The sequence below is a fragment of the Notechis scutatus genome, chromosome 5 (assembly GCF_049901735.1).
Source record: "Notechis scutatus isolate UNSWTSFEM ecotype Mainland chromosome 5, rNotScu1.2, whole genome shotgun sequence".
NCBI lineage: Eukaryota > Metazoa > Chordata > Lepidosauria > Squamata > Elapidae > Notechis > Notechis scutatus.
The window spans coordinates 62,228,046-62,253,624 of NC_142013.1; the positions used below are offsets into that span (position 1 = coordinate 62,228,046).

The window sequence follows — 25,579 nt, forward strand, 5'->3', positions numbered from 1 at the left end:
TACTGCGTACTACAGTAGAGATTGCTCAATAAATGTTTCATTCACATTTTATGGAAAATAATTAACCCAACTTTCCAAAGTGTTTTGCAGATGGGAATTCAAATATTTAATTTAGAATAAAGGCAGGATATAATTTCAATACCTTTCCCAAGTGTTTTGGCTTCTATGATCTCACTGATGCGGCCTGGTCCCACTCCATTTTGAGCTGTCAGAGTAAACTTGTACCATGTGCCACACTTCAGCGTTTCCAATCGATAGGAACGTTCACTAGGGCTAATGGGAAAACTACCCCATTGTTCACTGTTGTCTTCAGAGTATTGCAGTATATAACCTACCAAAGAGTAAAAAAAAAACAAAGCATAGTCCAATACTGCAGAACATTTAATTAGATTAAAAAATATATGAATCAAAGAGTATTTTACATCAGGAGGACTAATAAGGACTTTGAAATTCTTCTGCATCTTCTTGGATTTTTTTTTTTTTAAGTTGGAGATGGGACTACATTTCTAGAATGTGGGGGTTTTTAAATGGGATTACACTCTCCCCGAAGAAGAAAGCACAGTATAAAAACCTCAATTTTGTTCTGGTTTTCCAATTGGGGACACTTTTTGATATACCAGATTATGCCAGTTGCATCTCTTTTTGGAAACAAGATGATAAAATGATAGATTACATGCTGACAACCTCCAGGTTCAAATGTAGTAATGCAGTCCTTGTGGGGCCTTTGGGTTTACTCCAGTGACACTTACACTGATACTGCTCTGTCTGCCAATTCAATTTGGTACAAAACACGAAGCACCAGTCACTAATTTCAAACCCTGCCTTAAGTCCAGGCTGTGTGAGAATATTTACCTTTCTATATGAACTTCCAGTATTTACTGAGATCAAGATGATGAAGCTCATCTACAACTGTATGAACTGATCTACTCCTGGTTCAAGTTAGTTTTCTATGCTGTGGCTGTTCTAGTTATTTCAACTGCTCTCTTTGCAGAGTTGAGTATCACTTTGAACAGGCTTGCATTGATTACGTGTTATATTTAAGTATTAATTATACTTATTTTCTTTTATTTTTATTTTAATAATTTAATGCTTTTAATTTATTCAAAACTGTTGAGAATTCAGTAATTAACAATATCCCAGATTAAATATAATATCGATCAATCAAACCTAAATCAGGAATGCAGTAATTTTTAAATAATCCATTCTAGGACATATCATATAATATTTTGTTAGCTAAATAACTGGCATCTCTGATTCATATGGGACACTATTTCCAAATCCTTACTGTCAAGTAAGCAGCATTATTCAGATAACTGAACTTTTTGATAAGCAAAACTAACATAAACTTCTGTTGGGATGAAATGGCAACATGTAGGGCACTCCTTTAAGAAAAAAAAACATTCTGGCATTGAAATGAAACTATTGAATGTTACCTCGAATAGAGCTGCCTCCATTGTCTCCAGGTATCCAGGAAAGAGTGATTGAGGAAGAGGTCGTTTTGGATACAGTAAGTCTAGGCTGGTCAGGTGGAACTGAATAAGAAATAGTTAAAAGGAGAAATGAAGAATAGTTTGAGTAATCATTTGATTTTAAATACGTACATTTATCACAGAATTGAGGTGGGAAAATAGGTAAGTCGTTATCTGTCAATGTGTCTGCTAATATGACATCTTCAATTAAAACATAGGAACATTTTTTTTCTTTGACTATTCAAATATTATATCATTTTAGCTGGCATTCGTAATCATATTTTTGCCCTTGACTTTTCCACCACTACAATCCCTGTATAATCACCTACCAGGAGGCAGGGAAAATACCTTTCCAACTATTCCTATACATCAGGTGTATCACCTTTCTATATATGGCTGAACTGCAGTCCCCAACATCACTCACAATTAGATCTATTGATAGGCTGGTGAAAGTCTGAACAATGCACTATTGTCTCCAATCACTTGCATTATTACTGAAGAATAACACCCATGTCAACCAAGTCACTATTGAAAGCTAACTTAACAGCCTTTTTAATATAAAGCACTCTATTGTGTTAGCCTAGAAAATGGAGTTTATTCATGATTAAATCAGACATGGATAAGTGTGTTGTGTGAACACAGCAATTTAATCAATTCTTACAATTTGAAAGTTTCCTTTAATGCTCAGAATAAATCTACTTCCAAGTAATTTTTATATACTGATTCTAGTTCACTGAACCAAAGGACATATCCATTGTATAGCCTTTGAGTTATCAGAGAGCTGCTTTCTCCTAGTTGCTTTCCAGGGACACACTATGATTTCCAGTTTACACTTTGAAAGGTTCTGTTATCTTGATAATAATAAAAATTCCTCAAACTAAGAAATAGTTGCAGGGAAAGAAACACTGCTAACTTACCTTGAACTTGCAAATTCAAAATAATTTCATCTGATCCCCAGTTATTAGTAGCCACACAACTGTAATATCCTGAATCTTCTGCTTTCACAGTATGGATAACAAAACTGCCATTGCTAAAGATGCTTCTTCGCCCATCAATCATCACTAGACTGGGTGTCCCGTTACTGCCTCACAGGAAGCAAAAATCATACATTAAAGAAGTTACAACCAATATAACTTAGATCTGGGGTTAGTTTTAAAAATATGGAAGGGGTAGAGGAAATGCCTGGAAAAAAATCACTAAGCCCAATAGCAAGATTATTGTGCTTCTGATATTCTTATACCCTCATGTTACTTCCTGAGGCTGGCTGATGAAAAGGTAGAATTGTTCCAAGCATCCATTTATTTCTTAACCTGTTGCAAAAATTTTAATAAATTAACAATTGCAGCACCATTCAATATGCAAATGAAATCCATCACAATGTTGAATTTCAGACTGTTCTGCAATAATCAAACATACTAATCTCAGTCGTGGTCTCTGGAATAGTAATGCCAGTGGAGGAGGGGTAGTTACTATCATCCAGAAATCTTTTCTGGAATCAAGAGACATTCACCATAGAGAAGTTATGAGATCCTGTTTGGATCAATTTGTGCCCTACGTAACTCCTCCCCCTCCACTGCAGAATGGGGTCCCAGCCAAGACTGCTTGGATTGATTCCAAGTAGGGTGGTAGAGGTCTCTTAGCTAGTAGCATTAGGGGATTTAAATCTGCCTTCCCTTAGTGGGGAGTCTAGAGTGATCCAGAAGTTAAAGTTGCCATGACAATAATGGACATGACCCAACTTATTGAGGGTCCAACACACGAGAGGTCACACATTAGAGGTTTTTTTCTCAGGGGAAACACAATGTGATTTGAAAGTGAAGGGTATGATCATGGGCAAATCACTCTCTGATTGCTGTGGAGTTTTGCAGTGCAATCTCCCTCACAGTGGAAGAAGGTATTATATTGGCCCATTCAAGGCGTCTGATAGAGCCTATGGTTTTGAAGGGGCTCTTGGGAAGTCTCTGAAGATTCTCATGGACCATTTGGCTGAGACTGTGATTAACCACTGGAAAAAAGAAATGAATGGGGAATTGGATCAGATTGCAATGAAGCACCACTCCCTAATTTTACATCCTCTACAGTTCTTTAGTTCACTGAGAAGCTCAAGAAGATTCAGAGGAGACCCCCTGGAAGGCATGTGAAAGAAAACCCATCTTAAATCTGACCAAAAACTAGCACAAAATCATATTTGAACGTATAGAGTAGCGAGATATTATTTACCCATTTTACATCTGCTGAATGTTACCCACTGCCCCTTTTTGAGACATCCTTTTTCCTTTTAGGAAAATATTTTTGCACGGCTTTCTAAAAGGTCTGTGTGAAAAAGCATTTTCAAAGCATTTGGTAGGCAAAGCCATGTAATTTCAAGAGCTGCTAGATTTGAACTAGACAATGCCAATGGAAGAGTCTGCTAGACTTGAGGTAGGCTCATTCGGAGACGGTGAGTTCCAAGGAAGTGAATAGAGTACTTTTGCAACATCAACTCTGTTACTTCCTAATCAGATTTCTACCTATCCTGGCTGGATAAGGCACTATCACCACCCTGAGCCTTTTTTGGAATGCTCAACATACTAGGCATTTTTTCATATAGATAAGGGAAATAAATTAATTAAATAAAAGGGAATATAGGCACCCCTAGGACATCAGATTAATGCAGGAAATTACTTTTATAGAAAATGTTGAAGAGCTGAGGAGATGCTAGATCTAGTTGCTGCCTGTTTGGAACAGACCAACAGCTGAAGCCATTGCAGCAGACTTGCCAGTGAAAGCCATGTATGTAGTAGACAAGGCAGCTCTGAGGGAGGACAGGCAGTGTGAGCATGAAGATGAACAGGTCAGGTTTATTGTTGGATATATGAGCTGCCTGTTCCATCAAAGCCTACCAGGCTTTAGCCTCTTCCTCAGAAGAATTGGCTGATTACTTGTTTAGCTAAGCCTTCGTGCAGAGGTATTATGCTTCAATTGAATGAATCACAAGTAAGTGTCCTTATGTGTCCTGTCTGAAATCACTGTAGTATTGAAATACAATAGTTTGAGAGAATCTGAGATCAGAGGAAATCAAAGAAACCATCTCAATGCCACCTGCTGGTTAAGATTTACATTATCCATTACCTTGGATATACAATACCGCCCCCACCCCCAAAAATAGTTCTGTATTGACTTTAGAAAAATATTTGTTACTTCGTTTACATTGGTATAGTTACTGTGCTGAGAACCACTTGTCCATTAATTATGACAAATCCAAAGTACTGGTGTTCTCTAGAGCCCGGAAATTGTATAACTGGGCTATCAATGGTAATGCTGTTAAGCAGGTTTTCCATTTTAAGTATTTAGGTATTCAATTTCAGAACACCGGTGCTTGGACTAGACATTGAACCCAGGTGCTGAATTCGGCCTCCTGTAGTCACCAGCAGATTTTAAGATTTTTTTATACCCAAGGAGGCCAGTTTATTCCTTCTGCTCTGTGTATTTACAAAGCTAAAACTTTGGCTCAAACTCTTTACAGAATTCCCATATGGATACGGGGCTTCAAGGATTGTATTGAAAGAACCCAGGCTGTCTTTCTTAGAAAACTTCTGGGTCTTCCTCCTTGTGTTGGTTTTGTTCCGGTGTACTTGGAACTGGGCACTCGATCAGCCGAATGTATGGCGTGGATTAACACCTTTAAATGGTGGTTTTGGGTGCTCTTTCTGGCAGTTCCTGGTAGCTACCTCTCCCTGGCGTTGGCTGACTCTCATATTTCTCGTTGGGAGAGGGAGCTGATGAAGAAATTACACCTGTTAGGTTTTGCGGGGGATGCCCTGGGAGATTATGGCCTTAAGGACGCCCAATTTAGGGTAGTCCAATGGCTTGTGGACATTGACTTGCAATATCTACGAGCCAGAGCTAACAAAACTTGCTCCGCTCTGATCTTCAGCCAATTTAATAATTACGGACTGAGGATGGCTTCCTATTTTTACACTCTAACCATTCCCAAGTAAAGAAGAGCTTTCTCCTTAGCTCGCTTTAATGTCTTGCCCTCAGCACTACTGGGTGGGCAATTTAAGAGGCTCCCGATTAACGAGTGGCTATACCCCTGTGAGAGAGCTGAGGTTGAAACTGTGGAGCATGTCCTTTTATATTGCCCTATGTATAACGCAAGCGGATCTAAGTTACTGTCTCTCCTTGAAACAGACCCTTCTAGACCCAATGTTAGTAATTTGTTCTTATATTGTCTAGGGGATGGCTCCTTATACATCACTTCTCAGGTTTCCAATTTTTTTTTAAGAGCTGTAACCATCAGAGGAGAACGCTGTAATTCCCCTTAGTCAAGTTTTTGGTGACCAATTGTTCATGATTAATTTTCCCATGTTCTTCTTTTGTTGTACTTGTGTTTTGGTCTGTGACTGCAAATAAAGTATTATTATTATTATTACATTGGTATAGTGTTGATTCACTATTTTTTAATCTCAAGGATTAAATGCATCGGTTATCAGTACACATGGAAACAAAAGGAATCTAATTTGGAGAAAAATTTGGAGAAATCAATCTACTAATAATTTTCCTTAAACCCTTTCTGCATTTATATATAAAACATACTATCCTCAGCAGAATACAGCAGGATCGGATTGAGTGATGAATTATTCAATTAAATGGAAAAAAGCAAATGTGAAAAAAGACCCTAGAAACAAAACCAGCCTAATAGTACATTAATTTGTAAAAGAACTTTGCAAAATGCCTTGCAATAAAAGATTAGCTGAAACCCACTAATCAGGGAGTTGTTCTTTGATATGTTTGAGGTAAAACATATCATATTGTATCTGCAAAATACACAGACCATAAATTAAAGATAGGTATTCTTAATGTTAAAACTGCTTGAAAGAACCTGTATCTACATATGTTGAAATTAAATTAAATCCACAGGTGGAAAATAGTTCAAGTAATCCCAGAGTGGGCATATTATGGATTAATCATGTCTATGATTAAGAATGACTGGGAGTTGATTAACAAGGAGTCTCAAAATAACTCAGAAGATGTACAGTACTTTGGACTTTGTGTAAGCACTAGCCTATTTTGCTGTTGCACCTGTCTTTTCTGAGGTTTTGGAGGGGGAGGCATTTGAAAAAAATATATACTGCTTCTTTTAGCAGTTCATTCATTAAAATTAATGCAACTCTTAAAGCATCTATATCTTGTTTTTCTGGCTCATGCAAAACTTGAAAGGAAATAGGTTATTTTAATGAAACACAGAGAAGTTTTGTACTCATATTCATATGAGATGTTTTTCTTCTGAATCACTTTCAAAGCATGTATTGGCCTAATTACAATCCCTCTTTTCCTTTTTTCACACACCCAATGACATAACAACCTTCATTTGCACTGCACACATAGTTGTTGGTTACCTTTCTTTCATCCATTTAACGGTAGGTACAGGATCTCCAACAGCTTTACAAGGGAGAATAATATCCTTCATCCATGGGGTTGTTACTGTGCCACTGAATGTCAAAATTCTGGCTGGAGCTAAGAAATGAAGGGGAAAATGGGCTAAAATGCAGAATATGGCATCCCTTTCTTGAGAGGAGAAAAACAGGAGGTGGAAGAGGAGGATTACAATGATTATAAAATGTCTTCCTTTGCTTACATAGATTAATTTATTTCAATTCACTTTACTAGTTGCTTAGTGGAGCACAGTATAATTTAACATCTGCTGAAAAGATGGCTGCAAAACAATGATCCTCATGATAGTAATGAATAAGAATAAACATCATGTTATTGCTTTCTTGCTTGCACTGGAGGAAAACACTAAACACGTTCAAAACTACTATTTAGTATGCTGTAAGTTATCTTTTCATGTGCAGTCATCATGCCTAATTCCTAGAACTTTTTTGTAGGAAAAACTTGAAATGAGTTAATGCATATCTTTCCCAGAAAAAGAAAGATATAAAGAGATAGTTTGGGGGGTGCCATAGATTTTCAGAAATTGCATTTTTAAAAAGTATTCATTGGAGAACTGGGGCGAACAAACTTGTATACGACCCTTGAATTTTTATATCTTCTTTGTTTCTTTGATGGGAACCTGGAAGGATGAAATGAAGTGAACCAATAAAAAAATGGCATGCACAAATGGAGGAGGAAAGGGAAAGGGATAGAAAATGGAGCAGATATAACTTTCAAGTAGGAGTCTGAATGGCCAAATTCAAACCTGAATACTTAAAACAATTTCTAGAAACTTCTTTTTATAAAACAGTAGCTGACAAGAGATGAATGTGATTCCCATCACTGTAGATGTCACAGTGGTTCACAGAGCTTAAGTCCAAGCATCACTTTGAAAGGAAAGTGGGAACTATCTATTCTGTGAAAGAGATGGAAGAATTCCTTCAGGCTCACAAGTTTGCTTATGTATTTTAACTGAATAAATTAACATATTGCTGTGTTCAGGTAGGCTGAAACTTGTTTAAGAGCATACTTGAGGAAGAACTCTGGAACATATTCTGCACCTAGAGGTTTTCTTTCTTTCTCTAGATATTTCAGATAACTTAGATATTATCCATCAATAAGCAGCACACAAAGCAAATAAAATAAAGCATAGGTAAAATAAAGCATAGCACAGCTAATATTTCAAAGATTTCGTTAATGTAAATAATTTCACAAAATGATACTGGAATAATCTGTTTCATTCAACAGCAAGCAATAAAAATGTCTCACACTAAACATGAGTTGCAATATATGAAAAGGTTGGGTGTACTTTGGGACTCTAACCTGCATTTCTGCTTCCCATTCCGTGTCCTTGGCTAAACATGCTGCCATTTTTGCAGAAACTAAATAATTTTTCATCAAGCTTGTCTAATCTAGACATGTTGAAAATGCCAAGCCTGGCAAGAAGGAGGGATTGAGCATGGAGCTACCCTGGAATCACCCCACAACTGTACAAGGCTACTGTTGACACCTCCCCCCACCCCTTTAAGTTCTTGAAGTCTTATCTAATTGTTCTCAGGAGTAGTTGCCAGACTGGGGAAGATTCCTGAATTCTAAGCAGAACACAATAAAGTGGTTCGGCTGAACTCTGCATATGTGGGTCTGATTGTTCATACCTGGCAAGGCCTCACATATTAAGGGGTGCAAAAGGGCTTGATCACACCGCTGAATAACCTCTGGGGGGATCTGGATGAGGATAGTGCATCCCTTTGGACCCTACTAGACCTCCCACAAGTTTTAGGTAAAATCAACCATGGCATTCTTCCAGATTGCTCATGAGAGTTGGAGACTGGAAGGAGAGGCCCTACTCTTAACAAGAGCCGGTCAATGAACTGAGGGTCCTTCTATATTCACAATTGTTATTAGATGGCATTGTGCAAACCATAGTCATAAGCTCCTTTCTCCAGAACTAATGCACCAGCTGCAATTTCATCTAGCTACACAAGGATTTATGACAGTACCTCATCTTCATTTGGTCTACTGCAATGTGGAGCTGCCTCAACCAGTCAAAAACTGTAGTTGGTCTGGAATGCAGTGACCTGTTTACTGGCAGATATTGATTATGAGAAGCACATAATACCTGCCACTGTACTAATTGCCAATAGGTTTCTGGGTCAACTCAAAATGCCAGTTATGATATATAAGGTGATATACATCATGATTTCAAATCATCTGCAGGACTACCTTGTCCAGTCAGAATTGTCCTGCCTAGTACATTCATCACAGGAGAAGCTGTTGGTTGTTCCCTGTTTCCGTGAAATGAAGAGGCATTGCTTTTCAATTGTGGTTCCAATGTTATGCTTTATTTTATTTTATTCAACTTCCTTCAGAAATTATACTTGCACTCTTTTTAATAGAATTTTAGAACTTGGTCATGAATGAGCAATTCTAGAGATGGTTTGGTGACAATTAGTTCATTGACACCTATCATTATTATTGTCATACCTATTAATAATTTTTGGATGGTGATGGGTCTGCAAATTTTATGATGATGGTGACACTGCTCATCTTTTAGTATATCAATAACCAAGAATATTTAAACTGTTGATTACAATTATAAGCTACCACAGCATTTTTTTCAGCCAAATATATTAAGTAGAAACAACAGCTCATAATCAAGAGCGGATAATACAGCAAGACTCTGATTTAAATAGTTTAGACCAGCATCACAAAAACAAAATAAAAAAATAAGTGGAATATTTAATCTCATTGGTTATTTTATCTAAATAGTATGTCAAAGAAATTCATTACTAACTAGTGCTTCTGGAACAAATAATGCAGTGAAGATTATTTCATTCTGGACATATAACAGGAGGAAAAGAAGGTTTCAACTTCTTCCCTCAAGAAGATAAAGGTTTAGTAGGGCATTGCACACCAAAACAAACAGACACAAAGACAGTTTTTCCTCCATGCTATCACCCCATTACCCAAATGATTCCCACAATGCTTTCTTTGCCTTGAGATGTTAAACCACCTAATAGGGCTATATTACTTATTATTCTTTCTCACTTGTCCTATTACCTATTTATTTAGATTCTTATGATTATAACTTGTTTTTGTATCTCATGAATTATTTTAATTACTTTTATTTAATATCCTATTATGATTTATGTTGATTGCTTTAGTATCCTATGACTATCACTGAGTATTGTATCTATGATTTATGATGATTGTAGATCATGATTATCACTTGTATGTATACTGAGAGCTTATGCACTGGAAATAAATTCCTTGTATGTGTCCATAATCACACTTGGCCAATAAAGAATTCAATATACATGATGATCCTAAAATTGTGATTATAGCCTGTTCAAGAAACATGTCTACTTCTTAGGAGAATTGTGCTAACAAATAAAGTTAAAATACAAAACACAAACTCAAATATGCAATAAAATGCACAAAATATACAAAAACACACACAAACAAACCAAAAAGTAAAATACTATATACAAAATTAGTTTGGTTGATCAAAAGGAATAGAAGTGAATGAAACCTAGCTAATAACATCATGTTAAACCTCTAGGAGATATTAATGAAGCACAGGAAATAGATGACTCACCAATTAATTCAGATTTGCCACTTAATAATCGAAAGTATCTATGTAAATGTGGAGATTAAACACATCCTTTTTCTTAAAAATAGAGTTAGTGTTTCTCTGTCCTATGCCATGCATTACTAATAGTTCTTTGCCCTATAAAGGTTTTTTTAGCAATAAGACTATCAGATTTCTATTTACAGCATGATGTGTTTAAGGATTACTATTCACACTTCAGCCAAAGACCTGGAATATTAAACTTTTAGAGTTTTAAACACTTATGTAGCCATCATGTCTGCTATCTAGTGCTTTCCTGATTCTTGTTTCTGTACAGTTCATTCAAAGTTACAACATTGAAAAAGTGACATGACAATTTTTCACACTTATGACCATTCAGCATCCCCATGGTCGTGTGATTTATATTTGGATGCTTGACAACTGACTCACATTTATAATGGTTGCAGTGTCGTGGGGTCATGTGATCACCTTTTGCAACCTTCTTAACAAGCAAAGACAATGGGGAAAACAGATTCACAACAGCCATGTTACTAACTTAACAACTGCATTGATTCAGTTAACAAATGTGACAAGACAATTTGTAAAATGGGGCGGAACTCATTTAACAAATTTCTCACTTAGCAACATAAACTAGCAACATAAATTTTGTGGTTGTAAGTCAAGGAAGTAAGTCCAGGAGTACCTATACTTTTCTCCCGCCTTGCTTGCTTTGGTATAAATAAAATGTTACTTAGAATAAAATAACCGATGAGGAAGACATGACTGGTAGATACAGAAGTTGCCATTACAGTATATCTTCCATATGATTTAATCTAGTTCTCTTGGTTGTAACTTGAAATGGCCTAAAAGTGAATGGATGGACAATTTTGCCTTCCTTAGAGTAGATACTAAATAACTTTTCATTCCCTATCACTCAGTAATTCTACTAAGCTCACGTTGTATAATTTCGAAGGGCAGAATCCTCACCTTTAGCTAATGGTTCCACAGTGATAATTTCGCTGCTGTTGCCCCTTCCTGCAACTGTAACAGCCACAACCCAGACACTGTATTGTCGATTCCGGCTCAAATTAGGGATTCTGTAGGAAAATGAGTCAGGAGAAGCTTCAAATTCGCTGATTACCTGTGATAGGAAAGACAAATATTTCTGAACAAAAGTGAACAATATACATATATTGAAAGAAAGAGAAAGACCTGACATCTCAAACCAGACATAGGATTAAAAGCATGATAGCAGAATTTCCAATAGCAAGTTAATACCAATCAGCTTTTAAAAAATGGTTTGATTCTATTTTGTATCACTGTCTAGGCATATGTGTATATAAATTTAGTCAATTTTTAAAAAACAGCAATGTAAATTCAATGAGAGCAGTATACTGGCACTGCAGACCATTTCTTTGACAATAAAAATCAATTGTAGTTGTGTGGTGACTTGTCAGAAAAATGTTAAGACAGCAGTGAAATAGGTCTCAATCAGATTTACCTGCTGTAACTCAAAATAAAAATAATACTAGCTGAGTCTTTTATTTTTTATGCCATAGCTATCAAAATCATATAGAAAAGTTTTCTGTCACAGCGATCCCTGCTGGCCTTATGTAAAATTACATTATCTTGGCAAATCAACAAAGGTCTTGAGAGAAATCTCCAGGATTACTTAGATATTTTTTTTAAAGAAAAATAAAATAAAAATACTGCATTTTTTCCATACATAATTGAACTAGAGAATTAAACAGAGCAGCAATTAATGCAGATAAAATATTGAAAAGTTAGAAAAATTGTACAGGTATTCCTCAATTTATGGCCACAATTGAGCCCAAAATTTCTGTTGCTCAGTGTTAAGCAATTTAATTAACTTATTAACTTAACTTATTTGTTAAGTAAGTTTTGCTCCACTTTTCAACCTTGCTTGCCACAATTGTTAAATGAATCATTGCAGATGTTAAGATGTAACCTGGTTGTTAAGTGAATCCAGCTTCCCCATTGACTTTGCTCATCAGAAGGTCGCAAAAGGCGATCACATGACCCCAGAACATTGCAACTGTCATAACTATGAGTCAGCTGCCGAGCATCTGAATTTTGATCAGGTGACCATAGGGATGCAGTAATGATTGTAAGTGTGAAAAATGGTTATAAGCCAGTTTTCTCAGTGCCATTGTAACTTTGAATGGCCACTAAATGAACAGTTGCAGTTCAAGGACTACCTGTACCCATGAATAAAGTGGATAAAAGCATCCAACAAAGATTATGTTGAAAGTGGTTCATAATATTGAAAGTTCTACAAAAGCTCTTGCAGCCAAAAATGGAAATAGCTTATTAGAATATTAGTTTGGAAACTATACAGTATTCAGCTATTGAAAGTATTCAATAGTGGCTAACTTCTTTATAATAATAATCCAGCTCCAGCAAAATGTAACATATTGTACAGAGAGAGACCAATATTAAATAGGGATAGTAGTGTCACCTAGTGGCCATTTTGAAGCAGGACAATCACCGCCTTAAGATTTCAAACTTCAAAAACATAGTGAAGATAACTCTGTCAAAAACACAGTCATAATAAATCTGCAGTAAATTAGGATTGTAAAACAAACAGACAGTTCAATTTCAGTCTAATTAACCATACATAATTTTAATTTAAATAGTAAATTAAATTATTTTAATTGATTTAATCTGAATAGATTTAATTCAAAAACAGAATCCTTTGATGTAATTTGGGTTCTCATTATCTAATGAGGTAAATGGGACTTACTCCTAGACAATGCAAATACATTCTAGACTCTATGTTGTTATAGAAATGGCTAGTTTATATTATTATGAAAAAGTAAAAAGTTGAGGGTGGATGTTAATGCCTTATTTTACCACACCAAAGGAGTCGGAAGTCAATGCCTTTTTTTCTTTTTTCTTTTCTTCCCCTTTTCCTTCTCTAATTTCCCTAATATTTACTTTTGTATTCTCTTTGTATGTCATATTATAAATTAATAAAAAACTATATACACACGCATACATACATACATACATACATACATATGCACACACACACACACACATACATACACACACACACTCCAGACTCCAATTTAGCAAATATTTGATGGGTTGCAATGTGCCTCCTGCTACCAAAATCCAAACGAACTCTAAATAATCAATGGAATACAAATCAATAAGTTTGGTCATGTGACCTAATGGTTAACTTACTGTGGGATATGGATGAGAGCAGAATACAGTATATTTTCGGATGACACCATTTAATTTGATGGGAGGCAGCCAAGATACAAACACAGTAGAAGCTGATGCTGCAGCTGCTTTAACTCCAGCAGGAGGACCTGGAACTATAAGAACAACATATGCGGTTGTTGAAGTTGGAGAAATAATTCAGTGCGTATGAATGTGCAAAGTGTAGCAAATCTCAAGACAAATTCTTGCAACAACCAATAGACAAGTGTGAATTTTTTCAGCTGCCTTGCTGCGTATCCTGTAATATCATAGCCAATGTTAGGATGCATTTTTTTGATCAGCCACTGCAACCATATTGGAGATGGCAGAGATCTATATCTCTTCACAACAAGAATAAGCCTGCGAGATAGGCTAGGTTGAGAGAGATGGACCAACCCAAAGTCACTTTGGAAAATGGAGCTCCTCTGTGTGGTGGGGTGACTGTGAACCATCCAGACCTATAGTGCAGAATTTCCTTTTTTCCCAACGTGGCTGTCATTCACTTCCAGCCCACCTTGGACAGGAGAAGAGCCAAACAAAATATTGTCAGAAGCTGCTTCAATACCTGTGATAATTTTTAAACCTCTGTATAATAGTGCCAGTGCAAGTTGAGGGTTTCAGTTTTGTAAACCTCAGCAGTATGCTGAATGTTTTCTGAGCTTAGATATCTCTTATTGCCTAGAAGGAAATGGAAATATTTTTCGAATGGTTTTCTTAATTTCCATAACCATGGCATTAATTTTAGGAAATGATCAAAGAGTCCTGAAATAATGTAAGGTTTGCCTCTTGAAATTTAAAATGGTGTTTTGCAAGTGATGCAAATACTTTTATCATGAAGAAGATGAGAGAAATTTGCACCATTTGAGATAATCTCTAAAAGTCAGGATGCATAAGGCTTCAAAAAGTGTTCCACTTTAATTGGAGAATCCCTTTGTTTTTTAGTGGCTTATGGAAGTCACTTGGGACAGGGGTCCCCAACCACTGGTCCACGGACTGCACCGTCCGCAGAACAAGTCATACCGGGTCCGCTGAAAGAGTGCCGCCATTCTTTTTGATGAAAGTGCCCGGTGAGCTTTTCCGGGTAGAAAGCTCACCGGAAGCACTTTTTCATCAAAAAGATGGCGGCGGTGAAGCTGTGATGAGCTTTTCCGGGTAGAAAGCCATTTCTACCCGGAAAAGCTCACCAGAGCGCTGGTGCCTCCATCTTTTGATGAAAAGTGCTTCCGTGAGGTCACCGGAAGCACTTTTTCATCAAAAAGATGGCGGCGCCCAGCTGATGCCGGCCGCAGCGCCCAGCTGATGCCGGCACCGGGCCGCGGCATAAAAAAGGTTGGGGATCACTGACTTGGGAGACCGAAACAAAGAGGAGAAATAACAGTTGGGGGCCCTGGCCTACATGGGTGGAAGCATATTCCACCAAGAAGGAAAAGTTATAATGATAAATGCAGTTGCTAGATCCCACCTAAAGCACTGTAGGAAATTAGCACCCTCTCCTAGAAAAATGAATTCCTGGGGAAAAAGGCAGAATATTTCCCCTAAAAAGAGTAGAAACCAAGAAGCAGAAACTCACCTCAGAGAGGCAGAAACTCAGCCCTCCCCCTTTGCTAATGGGCCATTAAGGCCTAGGCCAGAGTATTCTATATAAGAAAGGTCTCTACCCTTCTCAACACCTGGTCTGGGAAGATTGTATCAGTCAACACTCAGGTGAAGCCATGTGGTCCAGACAAAGTCTGCAAAGTTAGTTAAGACCCCTGCCCCTGGGAGTCTGACAGCCAATGAGATACCTTTCTTACACCTTTCTTAAGGTGGGGCCCAACAGAGGGTATATAAGGGTCTCTCAGCATCTTGGCCCTCTCTTCTCTTTTCACTTTGAAGCATGTGATCATCCTTTTCACTTTGGAGCTCCAAGCCATGTGGTCCTGTCCACCATTAAACCATCTTTCCAAACAACCTCCATGTTTCCAGTGTCTTTTTTCCCACTTGGAACTGAACCCAGAAGGATAATTTTTTCCAACAGCACAGTGAGCATTTTTCAATATAGTTGGAAATGGAAGGGGAGCTAATGTAGTATCATTTATCAAATATTGCAAACATTATCAAATCTCAGTTAAAAAAAACTAAAAATTGTGGTTCCATTATGCCCTGAAGTCTTAGTATCTCTCTATAACACACAAACATACACACACACTGACAGACACACATAATTTCTTTCAGGGAAGCTGATTCAATTTAGGGAATCAAGTCAGGAAGACTCATATTGTTAAGTTGCAGGACGCAGGAAATATGTTAGAAGCAGAATATAATTGTTCTTTGTCTTAAACTTTGTCTTGTCTGTAAGTTAATATTTAAATGAGCCGCTAATGATTAACTAGAAGGAGAGGGGATAGAATAGAAGGAAAGAGTTAGACATGGGAGGAGGCAAAGTGAGTATGGCTAAAATACTGTATAAAATCCAGAAACCCTATCATTCTAAACCACGTAGGATAGAATCCATTGTTTCCTACAGTGAGAATAACTCTGCCCATTGATTCTCATTGTGCATAAGTAGCCAATTCAGTGAAATTGGAAGAGCTGCTACTGCATACTGGTGTTTTTGGACTGAAATACCTGTTGATAAGGTACTGAGTGCGTAGTGTGCTTAGAACAGGGGTCGCCAACCTTTTGGACCTCAGGGACCACCAAACTCATAATTTTAAATCCCGGGGACCACTAATATGAATTTTGACTGTGCTGACGTTGGTGGGAGAGAGGGAGAGAGGTTAGATCAGATCTTGATATCTCTCTCTCTCTCTCACTCACACACACACACACACATAAACACACAGAGGCAGAAGTGGGAACCAATTCTTGGACGTGGCCTAATTTGTGGGTGTGGCTTAGTGGTCATGTGACTGGTTGGACATGGCTTGTATGTAAATATTATAAATATTTATGTAAATATTGAATTTTTTATTAAAAAAGTAACTTGTACCCAAAATCAGGCAAAGCAGGCAGGCAGATTGAGTTGCTCACAGAATCACAGATTCATTCAGAGATCTATCTATCTGCCATCGGCTACCTCAGTCCGCCCTGACAAATAGAAGCTTAGTCCTAAGAAAAGTTCGGCTCAGTTTAAAAGCAGAGCTGAAGATCCAACGATTTCCTGCTTTCTAGCTAATCTAAATCTCCTGCACAGCAGAACATATGATGGTTGGAAAAAGGAAAAATAGCAACTTAGCAGGCAAGTTTGCCAGGTAAGGAGTAAGTGGGCTGGAAGGGTTCCCGTGGCCCATGTGGGCGGCACAGCCTTGTGTTCCTGCACAGCCTGGATTAATTGCTTTGAGGGGTGCTCTGGATGTGACATTTCTCTGTGGACCACCAAAATTTTCGTGTGGACCACCAGTGGGCCATGGCCCACCGGTTGGTGACCTCTGGCTTAGAACAGGGGTCACCAACCTTTTGGACCTCAGTGACCACCAAACTCATAATTTTAGATCCCAGGGACCACAAACTGGTTCTGTGGCTGTGGCGTAATTTGTGGGTGTGGCTTGGTGGTCCTGTGACTGGCTGGGCATGGCTTGTATGTAAATATTATAAATATTTATATAAATATTGAATTTTTTATAAAAAAAGAGCAACTTTTAAATCAGGCAAAGCAGGCAGGCAGATTGAGTTGCTCACAGAATCACAGATTCATTCAGAGATCTATCTATCTGCCATCAGCTAGCTCAGTCTGTCACATAAAATTTGCTTGCAAGCAAACTCACAAAATTAACTCACAACACACCATGTATGTAAATGTTGATTTTTTTTTATATAAAAAGAGCAACTTTTACCCAATATCAGGCAAAGCAGGAAGATTGAGTTGCTCACAGAATCATTCAGTGATCTATCTATCTGTCATTGGCTAGCTCAGTCTCTCAAATTTGCTTGCCGTGAGTCTGCACTGAATTTGCTTGCAAGCAAACCTTCAGTCCTAAGGGAGGTTCGGCTGTACTTAAAAGCAGAGCCAAAGATCTAAAGACTAGCTAGAAAGCAAGAAATCCAACCATTTCCTGCTCCTAACTAATCTAAATCTCCCGGTACAGCAGAACAGATGATGGTCGGAAAAAGGAAAAATAGAAATTTAGCAGGCAAGTTTACCTGGGTAAGAAGTGAGTGGGCGGGGAGGGTTCCTGTGGGCCATGTGGGCTGTGCAGCCTTGTGTTTCTGTGCAGCCTGGATTAATTGCTTTGGGGGGGTGCTCTGGGGGTGAGATTTCTCTGCGGTCCACCAAAATTCCCACCAAAATTTTCTCACGGCCCACCAGTGGGCCGCGGACCATCAGTTGCCAACCGCTGGCTTAGAGTACACACACACATACATGCAGACATACACTTATCAAATTTAGATTCTGCCACTTCACTTTCAGAGGATACATACGTACATACATGTAGCATATACATACAGTATACATAAATAAAATGCTAAACCATGTTTCATCAAATAGGAAGAAAAAAGATTTCTTTAGTCCAAACTAGTACTATATTCTAAACTATTTTGTAGCAGCTATGGATCTAGTTGAATGGATCTGTCTATTAAAGGACACAGATTCATTGTTTTAATTAAGGTTTTACAATGTACTATTTCTAATGAATGCAATAACTCAACTCCCATGTTGACAACATACAACAGCCTGTGAAAATGCAATTTAAGCCTAGATGGAGATAAAATGACTGCGTTTAAATTTTAATGCTCAGTGAAATAAATCCTTAGATGGAAAAATAATTCTATAAATAACTCCATAAATAAATAATTCTATTTATAGTTTAAAAGAAACCTTAGCAAATGGAATAAATGAATATTAAAAAACCCAACATATTTCTTTTGCTGCAACATTCACTATACTGTAAATGGAAATGATTTTTCCCTGATTTCAATAAAGAATGAGCAAAAATGCAAATATTAAAATTAGTCTTTTTATTGTTATCACAGTCAAAAATTAATTTTATGTAAACAGACAGAGTTAATTATGATTTTTTAAAGACAAGACTGAAAATATAAGAAACATAAACACGTACTATATTGCTACTCTTCCTTATCTCCTGGATTTGTATTTATTGCATAAAAATACAGATTATATTTATCTTTTTACCATTTCATGAGGAAAAGAATCTATGTGCCCAAAGCACAGGATTTCCAGAGGCAATGCCCACTGAATGTATTACTGTGATTCATTCAAAGCACATCTAAGTTCAAAAACATCAGAGGAAGATTTATTCCCAAACCTTCATAACAAATTAGCCCCTAAGATTAAGATAGAATGTGCCATAAACAAAGGTCACAAATTAGTAGTTTATAATGAGCTACGGGAAGTTCCCTCTCTATCTTTATGGCAACATCCATCATCCTGGGCAGTTGGTCAATGGGGAGAAATGATGACAAACTCTGATAGATTGCTCTAAGGAGGCAATCCTGCCCTCACCTAAAGATGTAGTTCATAGCAGGCCACAGAGAAATGTCTAAGTTTCCATGATTATTGTCATAGTCATCATTTCACTGAAGGTGCTTTTACAGAGGTAAGTGACAACCTGAGCAAAATCTAACAGTAGCATTCCATTTCTACAAAGTATATTTTGGGTCTTACCATCCTCCTTTGTCCGTGTGAAAATCTGTTCACTCCTGACCCCATCTCCAGCTCGTGTGAATGCCAACACCTGGATGCTATAGTTGGTATATTTTTCCAAACCATCAAGCTCTAATGATGGTTGTACCGTAGTGACATTTTTAATTTCTCCCAGCTCTATAGAACCAAAAATTAATTTGAGTTAGTGACAGTAGCATTTTTCTCCAAATAAGTGGTAGTTATATTGCTATGAGAACAGGCCAGTTAAACTTGTGATCACCATAGGAACTAAGTTTATTATGTTTATTAAATGAACATATTAAATTTCCATGCTATGCATTTAATCAAAACATTGTGATTGTCTTGTGGATAGAAAATAATGTCAAATACTTTGAAACTCCGAATGTGCCCTTTTCCTCCACTGTTTATTGTTTAAGTACACTAAGTACACTATTAAGATATTTGGATTAGGAAATGATGTTCATTTGTTGTTAATTCCTGAAAATACATGTGGTTATAGAGAAAATGGTTATAGAGATCTTTTTTGTTGCAAAGCAGATTGATGTAAGAGACAAAACAGATCTTGTTTTTTTTTGTGGGAAATCAAACGTTTTGGATCCAGTGAACCCTTTCATTTTGTCCTGTTCTAGTAGAAAGAGCAATTTCAACTTAAAATATATATTAAGATATATAACTTGATTAATTAACCAAGAATAATGGTGTGTAGATAGCACTCTTCCCAGACAAAACCGAGATCGCCTTCCTGGATAGTCACCCTACAGAGGTTTTTCTTGACAATGGGGAACCTTCTCTTCACAATTTATTTAAAGTATACCCTTTATAAGTTATAGGAATTCAATCTCTGAGTTCAATATGGTGAACAAAATGAGTATTGTAGTTTAAGTCACACCTTCCATTTCTAATAAGTATCATAACCAACAAAAGATGATTCTTATCAGCAATTGCTAAAAGAGGATATTTGTTGCTAGCAAGTTTCACTTAACTTTGTTAATCAATGATTTATTAGATACTCCTACGGTTGGGTAGCATTATAAAATATCAGAGATGTTTCTAGTACTCTACTCATTTGAATTTCCCCCCAAATTTCAGAATGTGCAGAAATGGAACTGTATGTTAAGAGTTCTTAATTATTCTGTTCTCCATTTTGAAATTATCAGTCTCTATCTACCTAGGCACATTTTAGATACTGCAAAAATGCAATCTAGATATAATTGTATGTATACAATATAGCTGTATCAGGATTTTTAACACTGGCATTTTGCCAATCCATAGAAACACATCCCTGCAAAGGGAAAGTGCTACGCAAAAATTATCTATCTATCTATCTATCTATCTATCTATCTATCTATCTATCTATCTATCTATCTATCTATCTTTGTTTGGAAGTGAGAGTGCACATTATAGTGTCAATTGAATAATACAATATATGAAATAATTTTCAATTCCTAAAAGATTCAATGATTAACAGAAACAAAGGACAAGCTGACTCTGTCATAGAAAAGGGAAGAAAGCATTACATGCAACCCAGAAAAGTACTGATTTTGAGGAGAAAGAATACTTACCTCCATCCAGAAGATTAGCCCAGTATATGACCCTAAATCCCTGTAGAATTCCATTGAGGGCATCCTTTGCCAGTGTGGACCAGGTGATAGAGATGGTTTCTGGTGATGTAGCAATGGCTTGAACATTCTCCGGAGGAGAACTAGGAACTGAAATTTGACAGTAATAGGTTTTGACTATGAATGCTATAAAAATAGTATGCACAAATTAACTTTGACATTTCTTCAATAAGCCTTTCAGGAGAGTGATAAGATTATTTTTAGAATGTTCTTGTAACATAATGTAGACAATTTGAAAATGGCGCACTCTGTAACTCTTGTTACCTTAAATGCCATGAATTAGGGTAGGATAGAAACATGTATACAAAAATAAAATAAAATATCAGAGAAGGAAGTTAATCCAGTTATGTTCAGAAGCATAACTCAAATTATAGTTAACCTTCTAATATGCAATCACTAAGAGATGCTATTTTCTTGTTGACATTTTGTTTTTCTACATACAGAGTGGATAATTTTGGAAAGCCAGATTCCCCAACTAGTGTTCTTTAATGTTTAAATAATATTTCAATAACTACTTCAAATTGATCAAGACCAAGAAAATAAAATATCACCAATGTTTTAACTATTAAAATGAACTATACAATTTTCTATAACAGCAAACAAAAAGAGCTCAAAGCTATCAAAAACAAAAGCTTAGGACTTTCATCACTAAAAGCTATGAATAAAATTCATGAGAAGCTGGTGTTTTTTTCTCTTTTTTCAGAGTCAACAATAGGGAATCCCTGCTACATATATGTATGTGTACACACACACACACACACACACACACACACACACACATAATATCTCAGCTGGAACAAAGCCAAGGCCTGTAAATCTTTGCAACCTAAAATAATCTGTTTGACTTGCTGAACTCTAAATAGTAGTGACAGACAGACCATCAAGAATCTCTCTTAACCGTATTAGATTGATTTGCAAACAGGTAGACAATTTGAAAATGGTGCACTCTTTAAAGATATTTAAATAACATCAAAATATAAACATTATTCACACACTCACCTGTGCCTCTATAAGAATATAAGAATTTTATTTCAGATGATATTTCTTGGTAATTATTTTAAGAGTGCACTAATCACATAAACCTTTGAGAATGTCCCTCACAAGAATCTAATAATAGTACATTCTTTTTCACACTTTTCTTTGTTGATGGAATATAGCCACAAGAGGGCTCTCTTCTGCAGCTCTGAACAACTAGATCTCAATAAGTCTTAGAACATATATTTATTTATTTATTTATTTTATTTATTTATTTGATTTGCCAATTGTTTACAAGATAATAAGTATAAATGTATACATAGTTGTGAATACATGAAATGGTTACATATAAGAAAAATAAAAGAATAAGAGAAACAATAGGACAGGGACGGTAGGCACGTTGGTGCGCTTATGCACGCCCCCTACAGACCTCTTAGGAAAGGGGTGAGGTCAATAGTAGACAGTCTAAGGTTAAAGTTTTTGGGGTTTGGGGAAGAAACCCATAAATATTCATAAATGCCTTTTCCAAACAGTGTTTTTCAGTTGAGTTCCTCTTCCATAATTCTCAATCAGAGAAAGCTGAGGTACAAGATACTTTTAGTCTTTCTTAAGAGAGTTCTTATTAAAAGCTAATGCACCTTTTCTTGCTTTGCCTTGTACCTCAGCAAGGCAAGATACTGGAAATTCCAGAGTACGTACATTATTCCCCTCCTTCACAAATATTAAATATAGTAGGTGGAGGAACTATAAATACATTCTCTACTTTGTTCCTTTGTGCTGACACTTTTTAATACACACACACACACACACACACACACACACACACACACACACACACACACTGATCCCTGTCTTTATTCTGCAGAGGTAGGATGTGAGCTAAATAAATTTTCTTCTATGGCTGGGAAATCTAACTCAGGATCATGATAGGACAAGATAGATTAGCCATTGTTCCTCCTTTTCCTCTCTTGCAGTCTGACTTGGGGGACCATGAATGAGAACACTGTATATTCCACAAAACTCTTTAAATTCATGCAAAATGAGCCATTCATTTGTGATTTCAGCTTGATGGGCATCTTGTAAAATTCAGAAATTCCCAGGATTCTTTGTATAGTAATAGCAGGATATTGATTATGCTCAGATTCCTTCTATTTCCCACATGGAAAGGAGGAAATAAAAAAAACCCAGTGCTTCAAATTTAAGAATCCATTCAAGGAGTACAGTATAATTAGGACCACAACATCTGATACTGCATTCAATAAAATGTACACTTAAAAACTACTGTTTCTTCATAGATATTCAAGAGCAAATTATCCCTAAGGAGCAAGTTGGGAAGAAAGAGAAATAGGATCCCAAAATTGGGGAATAGAGATCTAACTACTCAAAATGATTCCCATTAACAGATTGCCCAATAACTGCTGCCAGATTATAGCATATACACTGAAGTATAATCCTACTTTCTAAAAATATAAACATATAAATTCTATGCATCCTCAATATGATGAAAACAGTGCTTTCAAGTTTAGTACCTACCATCCTCAAGAGTAGTAGTGATAATTTCTTGAGAAGATGGTCCTATTCCAGCTCGATTACATGCTTGCACAACCATGCCATATTGTGTGAATTTTTTAAGGTTATCTAAGGTATAAATTTCACTGTCTCCAGTCGTATCAATACTGATGATGTTGAACTGGAAATTGCCTCCTGCGCTGTATTCCCGGTAACCAATCTGATAACCACGAATAACTCCATTTTGCAAATGCTTCTTTGGCGCCTAAAGAAGTCAGATGTTGTATACACTTTCAACATAATAAAACATTACCATAATAAATTAAATGCTGAGAAAAATTTCCTCTCCCAAAGTTCGTACTTCTAAAGCAGATTGGGCTGAGCTCCAGGTTTATGATAAAGTTAAATATAAGTTGAATTAAAAATGTAATAGCAACATTTCTGAAGACATATTGCAAGTAGAAATATTTTTCCCTTTTTATAACTGAAGCAATCACTACAGTGAAACTTTCTTTAAAGCTGTAATTATCAATTATGCTTGCAAAAATCTATTCTTGAGCCTCAGACTGTAAATGTCCAAACATAAGTTTTATGGTTAACTGTCTTTTATAGACAGAAATCCTTCTGTCTCTGAATTAGAGCACTCAGCTCCCTTATGTTAATAGCAGTTTTCCCCCGATCTTAAATTATCAGCCATTTCCCTCTTATTTGTGAAAATATTAATTCTATTTTCCTAGTGTAGATTCTAATTTCAGGGAAATTTTCTGATGATGATAAAAATAATAAATATTTTCCCTGAATCAAGTACACTTTTTACCAAACAGGAAATGAGAGCAGAGTTACATTTTCTAATTTCAAAACAATTGCTATTACTATGAATGTTATAAAAGATTTTACATTCCTTTAAAACAATTATCAATGAATAAATCCACAAACATTTATAAAATTAACCAAAATATTTAGATTACATTTTAATTTAAATTCCTTTGGATCAAACATCACATATGTGGATTATCTGGATATATCTATGTTGTTTTCTTGGCAACAATTTGGAAGTGACTGCCATTATTTTTTTTCCAGGATGATTTTCAACTTCCTGGACCAGCTATGTGCTATATGCTATATGTTTTAGGATATCATTGTGATCTCCATCCCACCTACTGACCAGGTCTGATGTTGCTTAGGCATGATCAACAACACAGGTGTTTAGCTATGTGAGCTCTTCATGTGAATGACCTGACTTGGAACAGTAACGGTTGCATGAGGTATTGCAGATACAACTACAGAATTTTAGTATTCAATATCATGCCTTAAAATGTCATGGATAGCAAAGCAGAAGCTAAATATTATGAAAATCTACTGCCTATTTTCTTATAAATTGCCAATAATTATAGTGACCTTTCTCCCCAAATGATGACAGAAATTTGAGATCTTAGACAAACACAATAACTTAGCTTTCCATGTGAATTTTGTTGTCTTAGATACAAAGGCAATTATTTTCAGATAACCTCTTCTGTTTCTATTCTTATTTTTCATAGGCACAAAAAGTATTACAAAAGCATGTTATGTTTTTTATAATGGTACTGTATAATTTTTCAGTTAATACAACACTTAAATTTACTTATGGATGTGGTAATCTGAACAGATTCTCTCAGGACAACAGCAGAACGATCCCAATATATTTATCAGTGGGTTCTTTATTAATTGTGGGATTTTTTTTTTTAAAAAAAGAACATTGCAATTATACCAGTTTTCCCATTTTTATTGGTGTATCATGACAGGAGGACAATGTTAAGAGTCTTAAGTAACTGCCCAATTCTACAACATATTACAAATACTGACAGGATCATGTTTTAAAATCTTAACCAGAGCTGTTCAGGTGTTTTTACATGCAGCTTTTAATTTAATCCAATACCCTTTCTGTTAGTAAATAAGCTTGGTTAAAGACTATACTATGGGCTATGGTACTCTTGAATCCAATATACTTGAATAGATAGATTGTATCATTTAAGTAGGGCATCACATTTTAAATACTGCACATCTTCCTATCTACTGAGCTGCTCATTTCTACCCATATACACTGATTAAAAAAAAATATTGGATTCTTATTTGGTGGGAAAAAAGATCATGGTAATCTGCAAAATAATAGAATAGGAAGGAAGCAGTTATAGCACTGAGACACACAATC

The 25,579-nt window shown here is 36.3% G+C and overlaps 2 protein-coding genes across 3 annotated transcripts in view; one reads left to right on the forward strand and one right to left on the reverse strand.

Annotated features, from left to right (window-relative positions):
- LOC113424465 (cilia- and flagella-associated protein 47) overlaps positions 1-25,579 on the forward strand; it is an 851,958-nt gene that overhangs the window by 633,115 nt on the left and 193,264 nt on the right. The window lies entirely within an intron of this gene.
- The window catches only part of DSCAM (DS cell adhesion molecule), a 205,701-nt gene that overhangs the window by 63,113 nt on the left and 117,009 nt on the right, over positions 1-25,579 (reverse strand). For both annotated transcript variants that reach the window (XM_026673964.2, XM_087966873.1), the window contains 9 exons: positions 23,416-23,656; positions 20,851-20,997; positions 19,289-19,444; positions 13,666-13,799; positions 11,443-11,596; positions 6,851-6,968; positions 2,387-2,550; positions 1,434-1,532; positions 143-331 (listed from right to left, as the gene is read on the reverse strand). In XM_026673964.2, the coding sequence (XP_026529749.2) occupies positions 143-331; positions 1,434-1,532; positions 2,387-2,550; positions 6,851-6,968; positions 11,443-11,596; positions 13,666-13,799; positions 19,289-19,444; positions 20,851-20,997; positions 23,416-23,656 (1,402 nt within the window). The remainder of the gene's footprint in view (positions 1-142; positions 332-1,433; positions 1,533-2,386; positions 2,551-6,850; positions 6,969-11,442; positions 11,597-13,665; positions 13,800-19,288; positions 19,445-20,850; positions 20,998-23,415; positions 23,657-25,579) is intronic.